At 38.2% G+C, this 27222-nt stretch overlaps 2 protein-coding genes across 2 annotated transcripts in view; both read right to left on the bottom strand.

The window, feature by feature from the left end:
* ap1g2 (adaptor related protein complex 1 subunit gamma 2) overlaps nt 1-18981 on the bottom strand; it is a 66729-nt gene extending 47748 nt beyond the window's left edge. The window contains exons 1-4 of the mRNA XM_028793724.2: nt 18830-18981; nt 9514-9727; nt 8056-8180; nt 7235-7376 (exon numbers count right to left, since the gene is read on the bottom strand). Coding sequence (XP_028649557.1) covers nt 7235-7376; nt 8056-8180; nt 9514-9717 — 471 coding nt within the window. The 5' untranslated portion in view covers nt 9718-9727; nt 18830-18981. The remainder of the gene's footprint in view (nt 1-7234; nt 7377-8055; nt 8181-9513; nt 9728-18829) is intronic.
* A 357-nt stretch (nt 18982-19338) lies between these two features.
* tinf2 (TERF1 (TRF1)-interacting nuclear factor 2) overlaps nt 19339-27222 on the bottom strand; it is a 48817-nt gene continuing 40933 nt past the window's right edge. Inside the window, exon 10 of the mRNA XM_028793723.2 lies at nt 19339-19598. Within this exon, the coding sequence (XP_028649556.2) occupies nt 19500-19598 (99 nt within the window). The 3' untranslated portion in view covers nt 19339-19499. The remainder of the gene's footprint in view (nt 19599-27222) is intronic.

The raw sequence follows: 27222 nt of genomic DNA, 5'->3' as shown, positions 1-27222 counted from the left end.
GCTCCAACGCACAGGCCTTCAACAGTCGTGGTGATACTCCATCTGGACCCACTACTTTGCTGGCACGAAGTCTCCTCAGCGCTCTGCTTACCTGGGCTGCTGTAATTGTGGGTGGGGCGAAACTCTCTCCTATGCTGGTATCAGCAGAAGGATGGGTGGAGGATGCAGTACTCTGAGGTGAGAGTGGGTTAGGGTGGTCAAACCTGCTAAAGAAGTTGTTCATCAGGTTTGTGCTCTCCACGTCTCTCTCGGTGGAGGCACCCTGCTTCGAGCTGCAGCCAGTGATGATCTTCATCCCATCCCACACTTCCTTCATGCTTTTATTCTGCAACTTTTGCTCTAATTTTATCCTGTACTGCTCCTTCGCCGCCCTGAGCTGGACTCGGAGTTCCTTCTGCACGCGCTTGAGCTCATGCTGATCACCGCCTTTAAAAGCCCTTTTCTTCTGGTTCAAAAGGCTCTTGATGTCACTTGTAATCCATGGCTTGTTGTTAGCATAGCAGCATACTGTTCTTACTTTAACTACAATGTCCATACAGAAGTTGATGTAGTCAGTAGTGCAGTGAACAACCTCCTCAATGTTCTCACTATGTGACCCCTGCACGATATCCCAGTCGATAGTTCCAAAGCATTCTCTCAGTGCCTGCTCTGCCTCAGGGGACCACTTCCTGAATGAGTGTGTGGTTGTAGGTAGTTCCCTCACTCTTGGTTTGTAGTGAGGCTTAAGCAGAACCAGGTTATGATCTGCTTTCCCAAGTGCAGGCAGCAGGGTGGCACTGTATGCATCCTTAATGTTTGCATACAGTAGGTCAATAATCCTATTTCCCCGGGTGTTACAATCCACATACTGGGAGAAGGCAGGTAATGATTCGTCCAGCATCGCATGGTTAAAACCTCCAGAGATTAGCACAAGAGGCTTGGGGTGCTGTGTTTGTAGTTTAGCAACAGCGGAGTGGATGATGTCACCCGCTATCTCCACGTCCGCGCGACGAGGGATGTAAACAATAATAATAATGATGTGTCTAAACTGTCTGGGCAAGTAATAGGGACGCAGACTTACGGCCAACAGTTCGATGTCCCTGCAGCAAGTGGAGATTTTGACGTTTACATGTCCAGGATTGCACCACCTTGTATTCACATAGAGAGCGACTCCTCCTCCTTTCCGCTTCCCACAGGTATTTGCGTCTCTGTCCGCTCTAACTGTGGTAAACCCAGGTAGCTCCACGTTAGCATCTGGGATGCTAGTTGTTAGCCATGTTTCACAAAAACACAACTGTATTCTCTGTAGTTCCTGACATTTTCATTATCTACAGTCTGTATTTTTAACTCATTGTTTGGTCCTTCTACCAAAGATTTCTCATCTCAGTTATTACATATATAGCAAGGATATTTTAGAGAGCTATTATTGTGACCTCTGGAGAAAAGTATTCTGATGCATTGCCAAGAATCAATATTTATTTGCATTTGTACCATGTATTGTATGGAACTACAGCAACTAATACAGTATCCTGCAACTCTGTGTGATATCTAGTACTACAGCTATTTCACAAATTCAGTCTTTATATTCCCTTGGGTCAGCGTAATTAAGTGTGTGGATGTGAGTGTGCCTTGGAATGGACTAGCCCCACATCTAGAGTTGCTACTCACATGTGCCCAGTGCTGCCAGTAGAGGCTCTGACACTTCCTGAGTGTGAACTGAGAATATTATGTATTACATGACACTGTTCAATACCAATAGTAAGTGCATGTTAAAATAATAAATATTAGAAATGCAATTTTATTTAAAATAAAACAGCTTATCATATGCCTTATCTTTGAAATAACCTATGTTTTATATTTGTTTTTTTGTATTAGTTTATCCCAACGACCACTGTCCTACGATCGTGATTCTTTACTTAACATATTTTCTTGCTTGCTTTCCTCTCAATTTTCATCTCCTGTTGGGATATTATGTGATCCTCCACCTTTGTTTTATTCATCTGCTGACTTCTTCACCTGGACGCCGGTGTTTACCTGTATCAGTGAGCTGAATGCCTCTCGGAGACGCAAACGCACCTGCCGCCAATGTGGAAAAAGAGCCGGTATTGTTGTTAAACAACGCCACCTCAAGTCCCAGAGCTTGGTTTCCCGATGCCTGCAAGTTGCCTACGACCCATCTTCTCCTGCACAGGATTCCACCCCTGGTTCATGGGCACTGGACACCAAATTTAATTTCTCCATTTTAAGGCGGCACCACTTTTCCTCGGTGTGCTCTCAGGGAGTAAACGCTGCTAATCTTCACATGCTTACCCGTGCTCATCCCGCAGCGAGCTCTTCTATTTCTATCAAGGCTATTCTCTTGAACGTGAGGTCAGTGTTTAATAAAACTTTTATTCTGCAGGACTTTATTATCTCAAACAATCTGGATTTCTTTTTCATCACTGAGACCTGGATTGTAAATGGTGACTCTTCATGTTTTACTGACTTGGTACCATCAGGTTATTAATTTTTAAACTCTCCTCGCCTGACTCATCGTGGTGGGGGTGTTGCCACTGTTTTTAAAAGTATGTTCTTGTGTCGGAGCCTTACAAAGCCTTGCAACTTTTCAAAATGTGTAGCTCCCCTTCTTTGTTGTTTGCTGTGGTTTATAGACCTCCTGTAATTAATGATATATTCATTTCTGAATTCTTTTATCTCCTGGCTGATATCACCCTCTCCCATGACAAAGTACTTATTGTTGGTGATTTTAACATTCATGTTTGTTGTCAATCGAAACCTTTGGTTAATGACTTTTTATCACTATTGGAATCATTTGATTTTATCCAGCATATTAATATGCCAACTCATTCTCTCGGTTCACACCCTTGATCTCGTTCTTACACGTGATATTTCAGTTAATGATATTGGTTTATGCAATGTTTCTTTTACTGTTCACTTTTCTGTAATGATGGATTTGAATATTACTGTAGATGTCCCTACTACTAATTGTGCTTCACGCTGCTCTCGTTTTTTAAATTCTTCTATTATATCCGATTTTAAAATTTAAAATGTGCATGTCCAATATGATTGTGTCGATGATTCTGTCTTAGAATTTAATTCTTCTTGTAAAACGATATTAGACTCAATTGCTCCGCTCAGGATACGCTGTAATAAGGGAAGACCTGCTCCCTGGCTAAATGAAACTACGCGATCGCTGCGTCGCGCCTGTTGTACTGCAGGACGGTGTTGGAAAAAAGATGGTCTGATTGTTTCTAAACAGATTTTTAGAACTTCTCTATTCAACTTCCAGGTTGCAGTTAAGAAATCTAAACATGATTTCTTCCCTGATTTAGTTTCCCATCATTCTAAGAATCCTATTATTATTTAATTCAATTAATGCAGCCATTCACCCTCATTCTGTGATGGGATTAAATAGCACTGTTCTTTCATGTGAGCAATTTCTTTCATTCTTTGTCATTAAAATTGATAACATTTGCTGTGGTATTGTTCCAACTGTCTATGAACTTCCTACTGTTAATCATGGTATTGTATTCAAATCTTTTGATCCTGTCTCACTTTCACAGTTAAAAAGAACTATTGACACCCTTAAACCAGCTCCCAGTCCTCTGGATATTGTACCACCACGCCTCTTAGTGGAAGCCTTTGATATTTTGGGCCCATCTTTACTAGCCATTATCAATGATTCTATTAGTGCGGGGGTTGTGCCCTCATTTTTTTAACACTAGAATTACCAGAGCCTACGAAAAAACTCATGGATCCGGCCCACCTTAAATCCCTTCGCACCTCTCCACCAGCCTCTTTTGTCCTGTAAATGTGCCGATAAAGACAAGCAGCCGGCTATTCCATCCCCCCACCGAATTAGAACGTGCACGAACTTCTCCCACCTCATGCCTTGATTGATTATCTGGGAGTGAATTGGAATTTTAGAGTGGAAATAATAGATCGTTATTTGGAACACACACATTTCATGTATGTTACGTTTCTACAATAATCTGTGTGAACACATTTTTAAAACAGAAACATTTTTCATATTTTAGTAGTAAATGACAAAATGTAGGCATATACTATATAATGTATGAAGCCTGAAGTCCAAAGATCAAATAAACACTTTCACAAAAGGTTCAAGGAAAAGACAACAGCTTTCGTGGCGTAGCGGTAAGATTTGCTGACTTATAATCAAGAGTCCCCGGTTCGATACCGACTCACTCCTATATTTGCCGTTTTCAGTAGTGAGCTGCTCTTATTGTTAATATTATACAGTACACACATACACTTGGTTTGCGTCTGTAACACATGGTGTACATTTATAGGACTTGTAAAAGTTACCTTTTTTTTTCACTTTTATTCTCTCTAAATCATGATCATGATAGATACTACAGCCCACCCCCCCAGGCCATAGACCATAAGGTGCATAATTCAGCGTGCGCAGGAACACTCAATAAAACTGAATAAAAAAAAAAATCAAGTGACAGTGAGATACGAAGAAGGCAGATTCGCCAGTGTTTGTGTGTCAGCTTTTATCCCTCCAGATGAGAGAATGTCCAGTTCCATTGTCTCAAAACACCACTCACATCTCTAATCATTTCCAGTTTCAAATAAAAACTAACAGCGTCAGATCCCTGGGTATGGGCGTGGCGGTAGTATTTATCATGATCATGATTTAGAGACAACAAAAGTGAAAAAAATAACACTAACTTTTACAAGTCCTATAAATGTACACCGTGTGTTACAGACGCAAACCAAGTGTATGTGTGTATTGTATAATATTAACAATAAGAGCAGCTTACTACTGAAAACGGCAGATATAGGAGTGAGTCGGGATCGAACCGGGGACTCTTGTTTACAAGTCAGCAAATCTTACTGCTAAACAAGAAACTGAAGCTGCTGTCTTTTCCTTGAACCTTTTGTGAAAGTGTTTATTTGATCTTTTGACTTCAGGCTGGGCGGCACGGTGGCGCAGTGGGTAGCGCTGCTGCCTCGCAGTTGGGATATCTGGGGACCTGGGTTCGCTTCCCGGGTCCTCCCTGCGTGGAGTTTGCATGTTCTCCCCGTGTCTGCGTGGGTTTCCTCCGGGCGCTCCGGTTTCCTCCCACAGTCCAAAGACATGCAGGTTAGGTGGATTGGCAATCCTAAATTGGCCCTAGTGTGTGCTTGGTGTGTGGGTGTGTTTGTGTGTGTCCTGCGGTGGGTTGGCACCCTGCCCGGGATTGGTTCCTGCCTTGTGCCCTGTGTTGGCTGGGATTGGCTCCAGCAGACCCCCGTGACCCTGTGTTTGGATTCAGCGGGTTGGAAAATGGATGGATGGATGGACTTCAGGCTTCATACATTACATAGTTTATGCCTACATTTTGTCATTTACTACTAAAATATGAAAAACATTTGTTTTAAAAATGTGTTTACACAGATTATTTTAGAAACGGAACATACATGAAATGCGTGTGTTCCAAATAATGACCTATTATTTCCACTCTAAAACTCCACTTCACTCCCAGATAATCAATCAAGGCATGAGCTGGGAGAAGTTCGTGCACGTTTTAAGTCAGTGGGAGGATGGAATAGCCGGCTGCTTGCTGCTTGTCTTTATCGGCACATTTACAGGACTAAAGAGGCTGGCGGAGAGGTGCGAACGGATTTAAGGTGGGCCAGATCTATGAGTTTCTTCGTAGGCTCTGGTAATTCTAGTGTTAAACGTTCTGCAGTGTGTCCTGGTCTAAAAAAGGCAGAATTAGATCCTGGAGTTTTAGCCAATTTTCATCAGATTTTCCAATTGCCATTTCTGGCTAAAATATTAGAAAGAATTATTTATAATCAATTGGTTGATCACCTTAAATCCAATAATTTATTTGAGATCTACCATTCTGGCTTTAGGCATTATCATGGTGTTGAGACGGCCCTCCTTAAAGTATTCAATGACATCTCTATTATTACTGACTCGGATGGTGCTGTGGTCCTGATCTTCCTGGACCCAACTGCTGCCTTTGACACTATTGACCACAAGATATTGCTGTTGTGGCTTCAACATCTTGTGGGGCTTAAAGGGGCTGCTCTTCACTGGTTCAGGTCATATCTAACTGGTAGACACTTTTCAGTGACTTTAAATTCCTCTTTTTCGTCTACTGCTTTTCTTAAATGTGGTGTTCCTCAGGGATCCATTTTAGGTCCTATCTTATTCTCTATATACCTTCACCCTATTGGAGCTATTTTTAGGAAATTTAACATTTCTTTTCACTGCTATGCTGATACACAGGTTTATATTCCCGTCTGCAACTCTGCAATAAATCAACTGCACAACTGTCTTTCTGAACTAAGATCCTGGATGGCTAATAATTTTCTTGATCTGAATCAAAATAAAATGGAGGTGCTTATAGTGGGTCCATCAGCTAAAGCCCAAATTGGTCTTGGACTTCTCGGCTCTCTCTGTCTTTTGCATACCTCAAGTCCGCAATCTAGGTGTTATCTTTGACATTAACCTCTCTTGAGAAACAACTTAATTCTGTAGTCAAGAGTTGCTTTTTCCAGCTTCGTCTAATAGGTAAAATCAAGCGTTTTCTCTTGTTGTCCCTCGTACCAAGTGTAAAACTATGGGGGACAAGGCTTTTGTGGAACTCTTTACCTCATCACATAAAGGAGTCATCTACAACTGAACTGTTTAAAACAAGATTAAAGACTCATTTCTATTCACTTGCATTCCGTGACCTTCAGTAATACTGATGGTTTCGTCATTGTGATTATGTAACATTACTTCTATTTATTATTTATTTTATTTATGTTCATTTGTTTTATTTCTATTTATGTCATTCATGTTAATTGTATGATTTTCTTTAATTCTACAGTATTATTGTAAAGCACTTTGGCCACAGCATTCCAATGTTGCTTTAAATGTGCTATATAAATAAAGTTGACATTGACAATGTAATACTGTACACGTTTCTTTTCAATTAACACATTGTGTTACTATTTTTAAAATAATAATTGCTTATTTTGAAAGTTGACAAAAAGTATACTAATAAGTGTTTCTAATAAAAAATATGGAGACAAATTGTTTAACATGCCAGAATGTCAATGTTTTTTTCCTTAATAATATAGAACTCTTAAAATTTTTTTCTTCTACTTCTACATACTTTTATAACATTATGTTTTAAAAATTACAATATGAAGAAATGCTAGTTTAATAAAATTTATAACACTAGAACTGAATAATTAAATACACTTCACACTTCATTTTACTTAAAAGGTTAAATTACTGTTTGTATACCTTCTTCTTAATGTAGGAATTAGATGTCTTCAACAGCCTCTCAACCTCTGTTGCAAGGTCACGGCACATCTCAGAGGATCCCATGCAGCCCAGTGTACACAGAGCAAGCCCCTGGACGTACTGACTATTGTGGTTCATATCACTAAATAATCAAAAACAAAACAAACACAGTAATGAAATTATAGAAAAGCTGATGGGGATAAGCTTAGTGAAAAGGACAGCTTGGATTAAAAAACAAAATATATTCAGGAAAAACACTGAGAACATTATTTTAGGCTAATACTTTAATTTAGGTCTTCCACATTTTAGTGCACTTAATTTATAATCACTTTGCATATAGTTACACTGTACATTTATAGTGTAAAATGTTCTTAATCTATAATTTGAATTAAGGTAAAGTTAAGCATAAAATAGCAGGGACATAGCCAGGGGTTTGGGTAGTGTTAGCAGTCCAAAAAATAAAACATAATAAGTAATTAATTTACGTTCTATGGTTTTTATGTTTAATAAAAAAAAAAAAAAAATTACAAAACATACAAATTAAATGCATAAATTAAGATTGCTATGCATACTGGAATGCCAAAAACAAAGTGTAGCTGCCGTGAATCAGTTGATTTACTCATGGTACCTTTGTAGCAACTGGTAGTAGGGCAGAAGCAGCAAGAAAAAAGGAAACGTAAACATTCGCCTGGGTGGTCCCAGATTATAAAGCAGTTGTTCTGAAGATAAAATAGCAACTATAAAATAAACAATCACATGAGAAAGTACAGTGATATAGATAGACAGATAGATAGATAGATACACAATAAACAGGAACTTACTTTTTAATTGAATTAGTGATCAAAAGGCTTGCATCCTGCCTTTCATCAAGCAGCAACATTGCCCCTAGGTAGCCAACACGCTTGTCACTGAAGCGGGGTGATGCTATAAGCTTCAAGCACTCCATCTAAAAATAAATACATTTGTCAGTGGATTTATTAGGCTGTCAACTGATTATATTGAAACAAAATACTTCAATAAATGTTGACACATAAATCTTATTACATGTTTGGTAGTTATTTCTTCTGGCAATATTGATGATCTCTTTTGCAATGGATATCCCATGACTTGTATGCTGGGTATATTCTATACCTTACTTACAGCACGCTTCCTAACTTCCCACTACTACTAGCACTCCATTCAAAATTCAAATTTTTAAATAAAATATCCTATATGGCCCTGCTCCTCGCTACCTTTAGTCTCATGCCTTTCAGGCACTCCTCTATGAACTCTCTGTTGTGCCTTAGTTTCATCCTTATTACAGCTCTGATGTACAGAATCAATAAAATGTTAGAACATTACATTATTAAAAAAAATGAGAACAGGCCATTCAGCCCAACATCCATGTCCTTCCTATTTACTTACATTGTCTAAAATAACCTTTATTCCTCCAAATAACATTGAGTCAAGATTTAAAGGTTTCTAAAGTCCTACTCTCCACCATATGACTCGGCAATTTTATTCCATCTTATAGCTCTTTTCTAACATTTGTGTGAAATCTGAGCTTAACAAATGTTCAACTGTGTCCCTATGTTCATAAATAATTTGTTTTAAAATAACAGCTGAGATCCACTGTACTAATTCCTTTTGTGATTTTCAATCCTCCGATCACATCACCTCTTAACCTCCATTTGCTTAAATTGAATTTCCATTTACTTAAATTGCTATTGATTTTTCTCACTGTTTGTTCTAAATATGTGTAATAAATTTCTAGTAGTTAGAATTCCTCTTTGTCTACTCTTCAGGTGCCACTAACACCTCTGGACAGTTGCTTTGGATTTCTAACTGCTTTTTATCTGTCCCTATCTGGCCTCAGTTTTAACATACTCTTGTTTATAACTTGCTCCTTTGTCATCAACCCCTTGTGCTAACTGCACTGTTACATTTCTTAAACCCTTTAATCATTGTTATTTTGATTGTCTTATAAATTTGAATTATTTTACTAAGCAAACATGCATATTGCATGTATGCCAATTTTTTTAGTTGTCTTGGATTAATAGGCTTAAAAATAAAGAAACAACACAATAATAAAGTAATTACATTGTTTTTGGTAGTCATGGTAATCACTTTTTCAGAAATCAGTTTAAGCTATATCTCAAAGTATATGTGAATACTAATAACTTACTAGAACATTTTTTTACTTTAAACATCCATATTCAAAATAAACAAAAGAAAACAAACACTAACACTTATCAAACATTTTGTTATAACATTATTCAGAAATTTGGAAACATTGCTACCTGGCCAAAATGTGCAGGGTATCCTAACATATGCATGTATAGTAGCTTGGCAACATTTCGACAGCGGAAAGATGGATCTTCCTCTCGAAAAGAAGAGCGAATGTCAGCACACTCCTTTTGAATAATAGCACGTTCTTCTGCCTGGGTCTTTGCTGTACGTATTAGACGAATTAGTTCTTGTAGCTTTACTGAAGATGGAGCCATTGCAGAACTTCTATACATTGAAAGTAAAACACATTAGAAAATGAAAATTTGTTTATCAAATAATGAGTGTATAAAACAAAAGTAGGATGTGTTTGAAGAAAAAGACACATGGAGCTATTTAAATCAAATAATTTGTGGAAAACAAATGAACAGGATTGAATGATCTGTGGAGCCAAGGTGTATACTGTATTTGATTATGCAGAATATACAAAAAAGGAAAAAAATGACACAATGACACAAAGGTAAAGATCCCAAACATAACCAATAGAGATGATTTAATTAGCAGTTAGTATTAATATGATAAAAATATAATGACAGAGAGGGCTGGGTTGGGCTACTACAGCAAAAGAAGAAATGTGTCATTGAACTTATGCCTAGTAAGACAATCTCACCAAAGCAAAATTATTACTTAATTGCCAACTTATCAAATAAGTGGAAAATTCACCCAACACAACATTACAACACTTGCCACAGCTATCTGTTCCAATAAAGAGTCATGAGACGCCAAAGTAAGTCATCAGGATCAAGGAAAGAGCAACCAGTGCACAGATTTGCCAATCCATCGCAGACCATATTTACTTATGCTGGACTAATAAAACTAACCTACACATCTTTAGGATAAGGGAAAAACTGGAGCATCAGGAAAACCCTCACACTGACATGACGAGAATGTGCCAATTTTCCAAAGAAACTGACTGCTTTCAAGTCTAGTCCCTGAAACTGTGAGGTAGTCATGCTAAGCACATTGTGTTATTACCAAAATCCTTTTTAATTTAATGTGATGTGAACATTACATTCTCAAACCATGTTAAACCAATGCATAGTCGTGGAGGAGCCAGAGCCTGTCCTGGCAGCACTGAATGCAAGCCAGGGAACATTTGTGGATAGGCATTGTCCACTCAAGTAGAGTCCTCCACTCAGAATGGGCCCTTTGGAATCATCAAGTAACTTCTGTATGCTTTTGTTAGTTTGGAAGAAAAACCAGGGTAGATGGGAGGAAAATCCCTAGAAACCGTAGAATAACATGCACATGAGAAATAAACAAAACACCATTTTATTAAAAACACAATGTACAATTACACACTGACATATGGCATGATGGTAGTTGATTAGGCAAATTGCAGAGGGTGTAATATATGAAACACTTATAGGATGTAAATGATATTTATAAGCAAACTTAGAATACTCAAAAAAACACTTATTTTTAAATTCAAAGCACACTCTGTACTGTAAACAGCAAGAATTATTGTTGATACAGTATTTTTCCAGTAGTACACATTTTAATGGGTTAATGAATGTAAGGAGAACATCTACAGGTATAAGCATTTTGTTATACATTATTTCAGCAGTATTCTGCATTTTGTCACCACTTACACTAACTAAATAGTGGTATTATGTTGCAAACTGGGTTGAAATCACATGTTGTAATGTTCTTGTTGCAGTTCTTTATGCTGAACAGGTATCTCACTTTTGCACCTTCAAGTGAAATATCATTTGTAGAATCTTACACTATTACATTCTTAAAGTAGATTAGTCTAATATGATATACATTTTTCTGTTATTAGTATTACAGTATTCTGGAGTATCAAAAACAAAATTAGTCAGGATGTACCTAATATAATTCTTGTAATTGTCCTCACAGGTGGCGCAGTGGTAGTGCTGCTGCTTTGCAGTAAGGAGACTGTGGAAGATTGTGGGTTTGCTTCCCGGTTCCTCCCTGTGTGGATAGTGCTTTGAGTACTGAGAAAAGCGCTATATAAATGTAATGAATTATTATTATTATTATTAATATCCCCCAGAAATCAGTGAGCTATTTTATTTGCATATGAAGGGAAAGTAATTTAATAAAAGTATTTAATAATCTTTACATTTTCATTTTGCACATTCATTATTGATTATTCCATTTGCACATGCACAAACTAGTTTAATGGCCAGTGGCTCAGTTTACCATGCCTGACAAGCTTTTTGCACTTCAAAACAGTCTTTTCCAGTTTTAGGGGTGAAATACATCTCCCTCATGAAACTCACCACATTTCTATCCACATCTTTTCTGACCTCTCTTGATGTATAACCAATTCATAGTAACATTTTCGCTTAGGCTTATAGCTGCATACAAGGCTTTGTCTAGTAAATCCACAGACTTTAGATAGATACTTAGGTTGCGTTAACAGCTGAAGCCTCCGTGTCTCACCCTAAGTCTGCATTTTAGAGTGGACAAAATGCAGAAAAGGGACTTGAGTTACTCAAATGAACTATAGCTCTTCTGTAGCCTTTAACATCAGCCATGATGTGTGGGCTGATATTCACCTACCCTTCTGAATTTCTTCAGATAAAGTGGCGTAATAAATCTCTGCAGACTTTGCCAGGCCAAGAAGCACAAAAATGACTAACTACAAGCCACCCTCTTCACTACTCTAATAGTCACAGTCTGGCAGTTTGGTACTTGAAAATAAACTATCACCTAATACGCTGAAACTACATTGACTAACTATAAGCCACCCTCTTCACTACTCTAATTGTCACAGTCTGGAAGTTTGGTACTTGAAAATAAACTATCACTTAATACGCTGAAACTATATCATCCCTTAAACCTAGGTGTACATCTCTCTTGAATTACCACCTGCAAGATCAACTCCAGTTGTAAACACAGGCTCTGTGACAGTGACATGACCTGATCTTGGGTGAGGTAGGGGCTCTGCTCAAGGAAGAGAACCTCTGTAACAATGTGAAAGATGCTAAAAAACATTTGTTAAGCTTGTTAAATTTTTATGGACTACTGCATGCAAGTAGGAATTTCACTATAGTCTGTACAATAGACAATAATCTTGACTTTGAACTTCAATGGCACCTTAGATGTTATCACTTTAATTTTCATTAATATGATCAACAATAACAGTACAAGTCATTTAAGTCAATAATAGCAAAAAAGAGTCTGATTAAAAACAACCACTACCACAATCTCCCGAAATATAAAGGGTGGAAAAATATGTGAATCTCTATAAAAGAGGGCACTTAAGAGTCAGGTGTTTCAATCAATGAGATAACAATCAGATGTAGGTTTGGGGTGCCCTACCCTATAAAACTGATGACGCTTTTGCATTAAGGCCTGCTTAAAAGTACCTCAAAACAATTGTTTTTGAAGTGCATAAAGCTGCAAAAAGACAAAAGTACTTCTAACAGTAGAATTACTTCAGTACTGTCAGAATAGATTTCATGAAAAAGTCTATGTAAAAATGTGCTGCACCTTCAATTAAGTGACAAAAACCTCCAGGGTTTCAGCTATGGACTTCCAGGCATTTCTATGTCTTGGCTGTGTGCAATAGGAAATCACTGATTAAGATGGCCATATCAGAAACCACACTTCTTCAACAATCACACTGCTACTCAAATTTGTTAAAGACCAACTAAATATTACACAACATGACTGGACATAGTTCTGTGGACAGATAGGACAACAGTAGAAGTTTTTGGTATGTGCATACAGTGTTATGTTTGACAAAAACATAACACTACCTTTCAACAGCAAACTGAAATCATCTCATCTGTGGGATCATCATTGGATACGACTTGTTTGCTGCCTCAGGATAGTTTTTTGAGGGAACAATAAGCTCTAAGCTGTACCAGGAAATTCTACAGGGATAGCAAGGCACCTCTTCATAAAAACCAAAACAGTAAGTAATGCAGCATGACACTGACCTCAAACACAGAACTAAACCGAAGAAAGTAACAATTTGTGGATGTTGAAGTCACAGCTTTGACCTCTGTTCTGAAATCCTGTGGCTTGATTGGACTGAACTGAAACAAGAATATGTGAAAATACTAAATTCTGTACAGGTTTGGTCAGTGTCAATGAGAATCATTTGATTGAAGTTATAGGTATAGGTAATTAATTGTAAGTTTTCTTGAGTTTGGAAATATATATTATACACACACACACACACACACACACATACACCCACTGTGTACATGATACCTGTCATGAATTTCATGAGACTTATTGGTGAAAGTACCAATATTTAATTATTTTTGCAATAAGCTATTACCTGAAAAAGTCACACCACCAAAGCGAAATGTTTATCTCATTTTTCAGAGTGAATAATCTTTTGACATTATTCTGTTAGCTTTTTTGGTTTATAGCATACGCAAATACTTAAAACAAAAAATGCAGAAATGAAACAAATCTTATGTTTACCAAACCCTACACTTTCACTTCTGTTTTATTTTTTATATTCTATTAGTAGCTTCCAGACAGGATAATTTATAAACTAAATGCAAGATTTTTTTAAAAGAGACACCAACATTAGAAACATTCATAATAAACAATTAATTCAACGTGTTACATTGAATAAAGTACTGCTTCTTTGCTATATACCCTCTTCCTCAAGCTGACTTTTTCTGTTGATGGTGCTGCATTTTAGCTGTCTGTTTATACTAAATCTACATGCTCCATGGACAATGTGTACAAGTAAACCAGTTCTCCAGTTCACCATATTATAAATATTAAGTCTGTAAACTACTCACAGTGGCTCTTACATATTTGATATAACATTGTTCCACAAAGGTAACACTTGTTTACACATGAATTAATCATTCAAATTGTACTTATATCCTTCATCATTTTAATGTTCATGGTATCACAAAACACAGGAGGGTTTCTCAGGGTTTCTTCCAACAGGTTTCAGAAACTGGGAGTATAATTAAACAAGTGGAAACAGTGGTTAGGGGCACATCAGTTAAGCAGACGTGTGTTTTCTACTAAATAAACTGAAGTTATATATTTTATAACATTTTTGTTTACCAGTTCAGTTGAAAGTAGTGACTTAATGCATGTTGGTTGGCCATGCAAGACAAAAATTCAGAAAATACCATTACAAAAGGAAGTAACAATAAATAAACCTAAGGGTTCATATATTTTTTTTTTTCTACATTTGTAGCCTGGAAAAATGCAAAGTGTATTCAACACAAATATGACAATGGACAATTTTGAGTGTGACATTTGTTTAACCCTCTGGCTAGGCTTAGGTCCTGCCTTGTGCCCAAATTTTGCCAGGATGTGCTACAGTGCCTTGTGACCCTGAATTGGATTCAGTGGGTTGAAAACATTATGTTGTGTGTTCACATAACAGAAAATTTCCTTTATCTATTACTATGACACAGATTAATATTATACTGCCCTTTTTAAAAAGGAATACAAAAAATTTCAACAGGTTTACATATTATTTCTCATAACTATATGCTAACTAGCAGTACGATTTCAACAACCACACCATGCTGCTGTTTTTTTTAATTTGTTAATTCCAACAATGTAAGGTCTATCAATAATTTTTTTTGTTTACAGAAAAAGTCTGCAAAACCTTTAGAATAACCAGGACTTCTACATTAATTGACCACAATAAAGAAACATTATCTATTCAAATTAATAACACACAAAAACTTTACTACTCGTTAATACTAAATATAATTTTTAGAAAATTAACTGTCCACACTGGAAAAAGTATGTGAACCTCTAGGGCATTGGCTTCTCAAAAAGCTAATTTTTGTCAGTTGTTCCACTCAATGAGGCGAGATTGGATGTGCCCTGCCCTGTAAAAAGGCACACAAATGTTGGATATATGGACAGGGCCAGATAGCTGGAAAAAAACAATTAAAATTGTTGTGCAACTGTTTAAAGCTAAAATAGGACAATTACGACTCTGTAATAAAACAAATGAGTTAAAGCATATTGCTTTAGTTGTAAATATACCAGTTCTAATTAAAAAAATATTTTAAAGCAAGAACCTGCAGCTACTGTGGACCTCCAGGACCGGAGGTGAATACCCACCATAACGTAAAGGAGCTAAACCTGCAGAAACCTCTTGAACTTGTCAAAGCCTTTGTTTATATGGTAATTATAGGAAAAATGCTGAACAAGAATGGTTTTCACAGAGGAAACCATTCCAAAAAAAATGTTGCATGTGTGTTTCAGTTTTCACGATCACAACATGTCTGGGACAAATGCCTGTAAAAAGCTGAGACAAAGGTTTAACTATTTAACAGAAATGCACAAACTTGAAAAAAAAAAACTCTCCCACAATACCAAAACCTTGCCCCTACCATGAAATATAGTGCAAGGAGAATGCTTTGCAGTCTCAAGGCCCAGATTATTTGTATTACAAAAAGTAAAATAAATTCAAAATTTTACAGGAAACTTTCAGAGCAGCATTCTGTCACTTCAAGCTCCATATATGTTAAGTGATGCAAAAAGATAATGACCTAAACACACTGAATTAAATAAAGAACTGAATATGTAAACCCAGGCCTCAACCCAATTGACAGGCTGTGGCATGACCTGAAGAAAGCTGTTCATACAAAAAAAAAAAAAAACCAAAATATCACTGAATTGCAAAAATTGTATCAATAGAAATGATATAAAACAACAGAGTCAAACTCAGATGCTGGAAGGACACAGCGGCTGCAGGTTTTCATTCCAGCCACTTTGTTAATTACCAGTTACTACTGACAATGAAACACACTTCTTTTATCTTAAATGTAATTAGTTTGTTTTTCAAGACTTGGAACTCTTAAATGTTTTTCCATAATCATCAAACAATAATGATATGCAAAGCAAGCCAACACAACAAGATTCTGTGTACAACTGTGTGTTCATCAGGTGAAAGTCTAAGAAACTTTGGTTTGTTTTAGTCAACAAAACACACTTATGGTGTCCTCAGAAAAAGGAAAATCAACAGTTTTGATAATTACTGGTGTAGGAAAATATGAACACCAGCAAGCATTGCAATTAAAATAACTGGTTTCATTGACAAGAACAATTGGCTTATAATTAGAATATTGGTGGGATTTGTGGTTCTCTTCTTAGCTGGTCTTATATTGGCTTGCTTTGTGCTCCATTTTTGTTTATAGACTTTATGTATAAACTAACAATTTAAGTTTATAAGTCTAAGAACTAAATGAAATTTGTTGAATTAGCAGCAGTACCTGGTTAGTAATAGGAAAACGTAGCAGAAACAAAAACCTGCAGCCATTGTGACCTTCTAGGATCAGAGTTTGACACCCCAGTTTAAAATTTCTCAAATCTATTGTACAGGTATGATCAGCATCTGCAGACAACATTTGTTGGAGGTTATTGCTGCTAAAGGAGTTTCTACCAGTTACTAACTACAAATTTTGCATGATTTGCATGGAGTTTTCCACCTACACTCTGAATGTTTAAATGTTGTGTTTAGTACTGACTTGAAGTACAATTGTGTGCAGGATTAGTTTAAGACGTTTTTCTACGATTGTGACTTAGTTGGAGATCAGACTACATTTTATGATGAATTAATGCAAAAATCCAGCTAATTACAAAGGGTTTACAAACTTTTTCTTGCAATGGTAGACAGGCATGGGGAGGCGAAGCTTATCCCTGTCCCAGAAGAATCTGGTATGGACAAACACTGGTTGATACACCAGTCTATCACATGACGACCACAAACACTCATTTCTTTTATCCCCAAATCCCTCACCCCACCCGTCATACCATTTCAACAGCCAACCTACTACGGATACCTGTGGGAGAAGACCAGAGTATCTTCTGTCCATTTTCTAAACCCAGTTTATTCCGATCAGGATCATGGCAGAGTTGGCGTCTATCCCAGCAACACAAATCCACTTAACCCGCCTGTTTTTGGACTGTGTGAAGAAACTCGCACAAACACAGGGAGAACATTCAAATTCCATGTAGGATGGACCCAGGATGTAAACCCTGGTCTCCTTACTGAGAGGAAGCAGTGCTACCATGCAGTCTACCTGCATATAATGAAGAAAAAAAAATCAATACGGACATGAGGCGTATGTGTTATAATTCCAAACATTCACTGAAGGGGTCGAGAATAAAACCCAGGTCTCTGGTGTTGTGAGGCAATAACACAACCCCAGTGCTACTGGGTCTACAGCTATGACAGGCGCTACATTGAATGATTGAATAACTCAGTAATTCCATATTCTGTTGACAAACTAGATCTACAAAATACACTGTCATTTTTTAATACTGCAGCACTTTACATTTCCTTGTTTATGCGATCGCAAATTACCTTGTAATTATATATTTTTATGTATTGTTAAATGAGTAACGACAGCAGCGTTTGAATTAGTTAGCGCTGGTGTAGACAGATTGTACCGCGTAAAATGTAAAGCGATATGCAAGCTAAAGACGGACTATTAATGCTTTTATCTTCTTAATCCGCTTTTTTTTCTTCTTAGCTTCACTTCCAGTATACTTTATTTCCTACCTTACCTTGTTTAGAATGAAGAATATCCACAGGTCTGCGGCATTAAATCAGCACATCTCCTTGCAACCTCCTCCGCACTTCCTGTTCATGGGGCACAAAGTGAGCACGGCAACGCCCGCGTTTCACCTGAAGGAGGAGAAGGCGACAGCGACCTGCCACCTAGCCAGTGGTCTGCACCGGACAGTAACGCCTCCCTGCCCTGCCACATAGTGAGCGCGCCTCACCAGAACGCTGACAGGCATGTTGTCTATTCAATGAATAAAGTAACGATGCCCTAGCATAAAATGGATGTGCTTCACCTGTGAGTGCGGAACACTAACCAGCTACTGTATTACCGTGTGGCACCCAATAGCCGCGAAGAAAGGAATTAACGATTCATTAGGAAACAAAGCGGCAATGTTAAGGTCATCTGGCAGAATGGGAGCACACTTTGTGCACATTTCACCAGCCACAGTTTATTACAGCAAATTCTGAACAGATGTCCCCTTTAACCGGTGACATACTGCAAAACAATGAGTGCGCTTCACCTGTAAGCCGCGACCACATCCGGCCACATTGTGAGCGCGCTTCACCTGAAAAAGAAAACGACTTTCTCACACAAAAAGAGCGCGCTGCACCTGAAAGCGTGGATGACGTCCTGCTATAAAGTGAGTGCGTTTCACCTGGGAGGGACTGGGTGCCAGAACCAACCATTAAGCTGTTACTGAGTTCAACCAACGACTTCACTAAGCCATCTGAAATAGTCTTTGCTGACCGCCCATTTCCCTTGACATTCATGCCTTGTATTCGCCCTCAAAAATTCCACAATTCAACCCAATATTTTCGTATGAAAACAAATGTTTTACCCGATATCACACGCGCATCGTTTCCGGTTTACCAGCCGTTCGACACCAAGGTTCCTCCTCCTCTTTCAGCAGCAGGAAGCGACGCTGCCTGTCGAGTTCCACTCTCGATCCGCTGGGAGGAAGGGCGGGCACTGCACACTTAACCCGCGCCTTTCCAAGGATGATGCGCGTGCACGCGAAGGCAACTGCACCGTAGGGAGACACAATTACAAATGCTGGACCTCGTGAAGTTGCGTTTATTTACATTTATATAAGAAACAGATGCGTTTATTTACATTTATATAAGAAACAGAAAATGTCAAGTGTCTTAACTACAAAATAAGCAGGTTATTTATATTTAATGAATAAACTAAAAGTCTGACACATACCGATTTACTGGTCTCTCCAGCTTCTATTGGGATTTTAATACACAAATAGTTCATATTATATATATATATATATATATATATATATATATATATATATATATATATATATATATATATATATATATATATACACACACACACAAACCATATACTGTATAAGCGCGCACACACACACACACACAGAGCTAAGACATTTCTTTTATTATGCTTGGGATAATCCTCATCAAGAATGCAGGCATTATTGGCTCACAACCCATCTTCCAAAAGCCAACTAGCAGACTTCATTCTTCTTATATCAATGGTCAGTTTAACTGTGGCTTGGCAGAAACTGGCTTGAGGAATTCCTTCAGAGTTGGAATGAAAGTGTTGTACTTTGTTTTTTGGTATCTCTTGAAAAACAGCTGTGAAAAGAAGAGATGCAAGAATTAGAAAACTGGGACTGACAATATCAAACTATTATTTGGAGTGTTATTTCTTCATAAATGTTTACAATCCTTTTTACAGACTTGTGCTTGCAAGATTTCTTTATTCTGGGTTTCAGTCTAATAATTACTATTCTTAATCCCAATAGGTACTAAGCATAAGTAAGCATAAGAAACATCTATTCATCCATTATTTTTCCCCAATGCCAACAATGAAGCTTGAGAGTGGGAAATGCTCCAGTGACTAGTTCAACAGAGAAACACTCTCTGGACAGAACATAAGTCTACTGGGATAACACAAAAAGACTAATCAGTCTTTTTTTCCATTGCGTCTTTGACAACAAGCACCTTAAAGTGCAACATATCAGATAACAATGAAAAATATTGGGCGGCACGGTGGCGCAGTGGGTAGCGCTGCTGCCTCGCAGTTGGGAGACCTGGGTTCGATTCCCGGGTCCTCCCTGCGTGGAGTTTGCATGTTCTCCCCGTGTCTGTGTGGGTTTCCTCCGGGCGCTCCGGTTTCCTCCCACATTCCAAAGACATGCAGGTTAGGTGGATTGGCGATTCTAAATTGGCCCTAGTGTGTGCTTGGTGTGTGGGTGTGTTTGTGTCCTGCGGTGGGTTGGCACCCTGCCCAGGATTGTTTCCTGCCTTGTGCCCTGTGTTGGCTGGGATTGGCTCCAGCAGACCCCCGTGACCCTGTGTTCGGATTCAGCGGGTTGGAAACTGGATGGATGGATGGATGAAAAATATTTTCAGTGATCAGTAAAACTATTTATAAAGAATTTGGTAAAGCATGACTATTGTTTTTTCAATATTTCCTCTAAAGCAAGACACAATCAAAGAACATTTATGCTTACAACAAAACATAATCTACAGTAATCCCTCCTCCATCGCGGGGGTTGCGTTCCAGAGCCACCCGCGAAATAAGAAAATCCGCGAAGTAGAAACCATATGTTTATATGGTTATTTTTATATTGTCATGCTTGGGTCACAGATTTGCGCAGAAACACAGGAGGTTGTAGAGAGACAGGAACGTTATTCAAACACTGCAAACAAACATTTGTCTCTTTTTCAAAAGTTTAAACTGTGCTCCATGACAAGACAGAGATGACAGTTCCGTCTCACAATTAAAAGAATGCAAACATATCTTCCTTTTCAAAGGAGTGCGTGTCAGGAGCACAGAATGTCACATAGATAGAGAAAACAATCTCTAGCAAACAAATCAATAGGGCTGTTTGGCTTTTAAGTATGCGAAGCACCGCGGCACAAAGCTGTTGAAGGTGGCAGCTCACACCCCCTCCGTCAGGAGCAGGGAGGGAGGGAGAGAGAGAGAGAGAGAGAGAGAGAGACAGAGTTTGTTTTTCAGTCAAAAATCAATACGTGCCCTTCGAGCTTTTAAGTATGCGAAGCACCGTGCAGCATGTCGTTTCAGGAAGCAGCTGCACAAAAGATAGCAACGTGAAGATAATCTTTCAGCATTTTTAGACGAGCGTCCGTATCGTCTAGGTGTGCGAACAGCCCCCCTGCTCACACCCCCTACGTCAGGATCAGAGAAAGTCAGCGCAAGAGAGAGAGAAAAGTAAGCAATGTAGCTTCTCAGCCATCTGCCAATAGCGTCCCTTGTATGAAATCAACTGGGCAAACCAACTGAGGAAGCATGTACCAGAAATTAAAAGACCCATTGTCCGCAGAAATCCGCGAACCAGCAAAAAATCCGCGATATATATTTAAATATGCTTATATATAAAATCCGCGATGGAGTGAAGCTGTGAAAGGCGAAGCGCGATATAGCGAGGGATTACTGTATATGTATATGTAGATATGTGTATATGTAGATATGTATATATATGTATATATGTTTATGTATATATAAATGTTTACATAACCTCTTTAACACACTACTTCTCCGCTGCGAAGCGCGGGTATTTTGCTATATATATATATATATATATATATATATATATATATAATATGTGTGTGTATATTATATATATATATATGTGTGTGTGTGTGTATATATATATAATATGTGTGTGTATATGTATATGTGTGTGTGTGTATATATACAGTGGTGTGAAAAACTATTTGCCCCCTTCCTGATTTCTTATTCTTTTGCATGTTTGTCACACAAAATGTTTCTGATCATCAAACACATTTAACCATTAGTCAAATATAACACAAGTAAACACAAAATGCAGTTTTTAAATGATGGTTTTTATTATTTAGGGAGAAAAAAAAATCCAAACCTACATGGCCCTGTGTGAAAAAGTAATTGCCCCCTTGTTAAAAAATAACCTAACTGTGGTGTATCACAACTGAGTTCAATTTCCGTAGCCACCCCCAGGCCTGATTACTGCCACACTTGTTTCAATCAAGAAATCACTTAAATAGGAGCTGCCTGACACAGAGAAGTAGACCAAAAGCACCTCAAAAGCTAGACATCATGCCAAGATCCAAAGAAATTCAGGAACAAATGAGAACAGAAGTAATTGAGATCTATCAGTCTGGTAAAGGTTATAAAGCCATTTCTAAAGCTTTGGGACTCCAGCGAACCACAGTGAGAGCCATTATCCACAAATGGCAAAAACATGGAACAGTGGTGAACCTTCCCAGGAGTGGCTGGCCGACCAAAATTACCCCAAGAGCGCAGAGACGACTCATCCGAGAGGTCACAAAAGACCCCAGGACAACATCTAAAGAACTGCAGGCCTCACTTGCCTCAATTAAGGTCAGTGTTCACGACTCCACCATAAGAAAGAGACTGGGCAAAAACGGCCTGCATGGCAGATTTCCAAGACGCAAACCACTGTTAAGCAAAAAGAACATTAGGGCTCGTCTCAATTTTGCTAAGAAACATCTCAATGATTGCCAAGACTTTTGGGAAAATACCTTGTGGACTGATGAGACAAAAGTTGAACTTTTTGGAAGGCAAATGTCCCATTACATCTGGCGTAAAAGGAACACAGCATTTCAGAAAAAGAACATCATACCAACAGTAAAATATGGTGGTGGTAGTGTGATGGTCTGGGGTTGTTTTGCTGCTTCAGGACCTGGAAGGCTTGCTGTGATAGATGGAACCATGAATTCTACTGTCTACCAAAAAATCCTGAAGGAGAATGTCCGGCCATCTGTTCGTCAACTCAAGCTGAAGCGATCTTGGGTGCTGCAACAGGACAATGACCCAAAACACACCAGCAAATCCACCTCTGAATGGCTGAAGAAAAACAAAATGAAGACTTTGGAGTGGCCTAGTCAAAGTCCTGACCTGAATCCAATTGAGATGCTATGGCATGACCTTAAAAAGGCGGTTCATGCTAGAAAACCCTCAAATAAAGCTGAATTACAACAATTTTGCAAAGATGAGTGGGCCAAAATTCCTCCAGAGCGCTGTAAAAGACTCATTGCAAGTTATCGCAAACGCTTGATTGCAGTTATTGCTGCTAAGGGTGGCCCAACCAGTTATTAGGTTCAGGGGGCAATTACTTTTTCACACAGGGCCATGTAGGTTTGGATTTTTTTTTCTCCCTAAATAATAAAAACCACCATTTACAAACTGCATTTTGTGTTTACTTGTGTTATATTTGACTAATGGTTAAATGTGTTTGATGATCAGAAACATTTTGTGTGACAAACATGCAAAAGAGTAAGAAATCAGGAAGGGGGCAAATAGTTTTTCACACCACTGTATATATATAATATATATATTATATATGACAGTAACACTCATAACAATGACAACACAATTACATTGACAATCATGTTACGTTATTTTTAAAATGTTTTCTTTACTTTTTCATAACCTCTTTAACACACTACTTCTCCGCTGCAAAGCGCGGGTATTTTGCTAGTCTATACTAATAAAAGGCAAAGCCCTCACTGACTGACTGACGTACTCATCGCTAATTCTCCAACTTCCCGTGTAGGTGGAAGGCTGAAATTTGGCAGGCTCATTCCTTACAGCTTACTTACAAAAGTTAGGCAGGTTTCATTTCAAAATTCAAAGCGTAACGGTCATAACTGGAACCTCTTTTTTGTCCATATTGAGTAATGGACGGCAGCTCGCTGGCCGTGGGAGGCGGGGTTGCGGGGGTTGCGTATCGCGTCATCACGCCTCACACGTAATCACGTGAACTGACTGTGAAGGAGAAAGAACGGCCTTATATGGCGTTCGTTTATAAAACAGCGGACAGGCTGTGTAAAGGCAGCTTCACAAAAAACAGATCCTTAAATTGTTATTGGTATATTTTCCCTCAGTTTAAAATGGTTTTCTTTTCTTCCTAATAAAAATTTAAAAGCAGAACTTCGCCGCTGCAAAGTGCACCTGACTTTATTGAAAAGAAACTAAACTTGCAGCGCCGCTCTTCAATGACGTGCCGCTATTCAATGACACTTGCCTAACGCCTGACTTTATTGAAAAGAAGCTAATCTTGCAGCACCGCTATTCAATGACACTTGCCTAACGCCTGACTTTATTGAAAAGAAACCAAACTTGCAGCGCCGCCGCTATTCTATGACACTTGCCTAACGCCTGACTTTATTGAAAAGAAACTAAACTTGCAGTGCCGCTATTCAATGACGCGCCGCTATTCAATTACACTTGCCTTACGCCTGATGAGCCAAGAATTAGGGCGAAACACGTGTCGCGTACTCTTTGCATTATTTGACAGTAAACTATTTTCAACCATTCTATGATCTGCTTCTCACAACTGAAGGCACCGTGGATGATGTTAGCTGACTTGCTGGCCAGCCATAAGCGTTACCTGGTAGGTAACCACCCATACAATTAGATTGTGATTCAGACTACGAATGCCGTGAATGTAATTACCCCGATCTACATACTAGAGAAAACCTCAATGAAGAAGAAACAGTGTGTAAGCATACATATTAACACATGTGCAATTAAACGTGTGCATTTACGGGGTGATTTCTCAGGCTTAAAAGCTCGCCTTTTATTAAAGAGGTAAATGCAAACTGTTTTCATTCTAAAGGGCACAAACCACGTTGGATTTCAGCAGTTAAACGCGCAAAAATGTCGGTACACCAGATAAATAAGCGCAACATATTATCAGTTGTATTGTATGCTTACAATACATATAGAAATGTGTTAATCGTTAACTAATAGTATGGGATGGTGTTTTTCGACTCGCGCCTTGATTTAAACGATTCCATGTCTTGGTGGGTTTGCATAGCTTATTGTCAATATCTTTACACCTGTTTTTAAGACTTAATGACTGAAACGGGCTTTCACAGAAACAGAAATATATACCTTTATTTTTACTTCCTTGACTTGTGGGGGGTGTATCCTGTAGCAAAGCCCTAACTTTTTTTTCATGAAAGCCACTTTCAGTCAATAAGCCTTAAAAACAGGTGTAAAGCTAAACTTGCAGCACCGCTATTCAATTACACTTGCCTAACGCCTCTCCTAAGGGGAGATACTGTGGGATCTGGGCATCAGTCAAAGCAACAATCACAGGCCCGATTAGAAAGCGGGAAGCTGTGATTTGTTGTCTCCCTCCCATGTAACAATCACAGCCCGTGTTACAACGCACTATGTATGTATATATGTGTAGATATGTGTATATGTAGATATGTATATATGTTTACATAACCTCTTTAACACACTACTTCTCCGCTGCGAAGCACGGGTATTTTGCTAGTATATATATGTGTGTGTATGTATGTGTATATATATATGGTTGAAATAGTTTACTGTCAAATAAATGCAAAGAGTACGTGACACGTGTTTCGCCCTCATTCTGGGCTCATCAGGCATACACACTCCACTGCACTCCCTCTCGGGAATCGAACCTTGGACGTCAGCGCCAGAGGCGATGCCCCTAACGTTGCGCCACGGCGTGTGGTTCGTTTTTATTTGACAGCATGTAGATCGGGGTAATTACATTCACGGCATTCGAAGTCTGTGTCACAATCTGATTATATGGGTGGTTACCTACCAGGTAACGCTTGTGGTTGGCCAGCAATCTGCTAACATCCGCCACGGTGCCCTCAGTTTGTGAGGAGCAGATCATAGAATGGTTGAAATAGTTTACTGTCAAATAAATGCAAAGAGTACGCGACACGTGTTTCGCCCTCATTCTGGGCTCATCAGGCGTACACACTCCACTGCACTCCCTCTCGGGAATCGAACCTCGGACGTCAGCGCCAGAGGCGATGCCCCTAACGTTGCGCCACGGCGTGTGGTTCTTTATTTGACAGCATGTAGATCGGGGTAATTACATTCACGGCATTCGAAGTCTGTGTCACAATCTGATTATATGGGTGCTTATATATATATATATATATGCATGTGTATGTATGTATGTGTATATGTATATATGTTGATATGTGTATATATATATATATATATATATATATATATATATATGCATATATATGTGGATGTGTATATATATATATATATATATGTATATATGTATATATATATATGTATATGTAGATATCTATATATATGTTTACATAACCTCTTTAACACACTACTTCTTCGCTGCGAAGCACGGGTATTTTGCTAGTATTATATATATTTTGCTAGTATTATATATATTAAAAAGTAGCTGCCCTAGTACTGAGGGATGTTATTTTTATAATAGAGAGATATATATATATATATAAATATATAAATGATTTGAATAGGAATCTAAATAAGTTAGTTAAGCTCCCAGATGATACTAAGCAAGGAGGATTGGCAGATAATCTGGAATCCATTGATTCATTACAAAGGGATTTGAATAGTATAGAGGCTTGGGCAGATTTGTGGCATATGAAATTTAATGTACAGTAAGTACATGTAATAAAACATTACATGTACAAGAAAAAATGTTAGATTTGAATACACAATGGGAAGTTTGAAAATTCAAAGTTCATTTAATGAGACGGATTTAGTAGTCCTAGTGGACTCATCACTATCAACTTCTAGACAGTGTTCAGAAGCCATTAAGAAGGTAACTGAATGTTAGCATGACGTGTAGAGTACATGTCAAAAGAGGTTATGTTCAGTCTTTATAATACAGTGATTTTGGTCTCCAGGCTAAAAAACACATAGCAGTGCTGGATAAAGTACAGGGAAGAGTGATTAGGCCGATTCCAGGACTGCAGAGGATGAGCTATGAGGAAAGATGAGCCTTTTCAGTTTAAGCAAAATGAAAAGGTTTTAGATTAAGAGGTGACATGATTGAAGTGTTTAAAAGTATGAATGGAATTTATAGATTTGGATCTAGATTGTTACTTTTAAATTAGTTCAACAAGAACACAGGGACACAGTTGGAAACTTGTTAAAGGCACAAACATTTGAAAGTTTTTCTTCATATAGAGAACCAGAGATACATGGAATAAGTCACCAAGTAGTCTAGGTTTCAGAAAGCTTTCACCCATCAACACACTACCACCCTGAACTCCCATGTTTTAGTTTGATGCTCTACTTCTCATGTGTGACCTTATCCAATGCCTTCTGAAAATCAAGATAAATAACATCATATGCACAACTCTGACTGTAAATAATATCGTATGCACCACTCTGACAGTGTCCTTTTGCCGCTACCTTGTGCAATTCCAGCATGCTAGTAAAACAGAACCTTCCTCATCT

Source organism: Erpetoichthys calabaricus, chromosome 2, assembly GCF_900747795.2.
Source record: "Erpetoichthys calabaricus chromosome 2, fErpCal1.3, whole genome shotgun sequence".
Taxonomy (NCBI): domain Eukaryota; kingdom Metazoa; phylum Chordata; class Cladistia; order Polypteriformes; family Polypteridae; genus Erpetoichthys; species Erpetoichthys calabaricus.
Note: the sequence above shows the minus strand (reverse complement) of the source record. Positions and strands in the feature narration are given on the sequence as shown.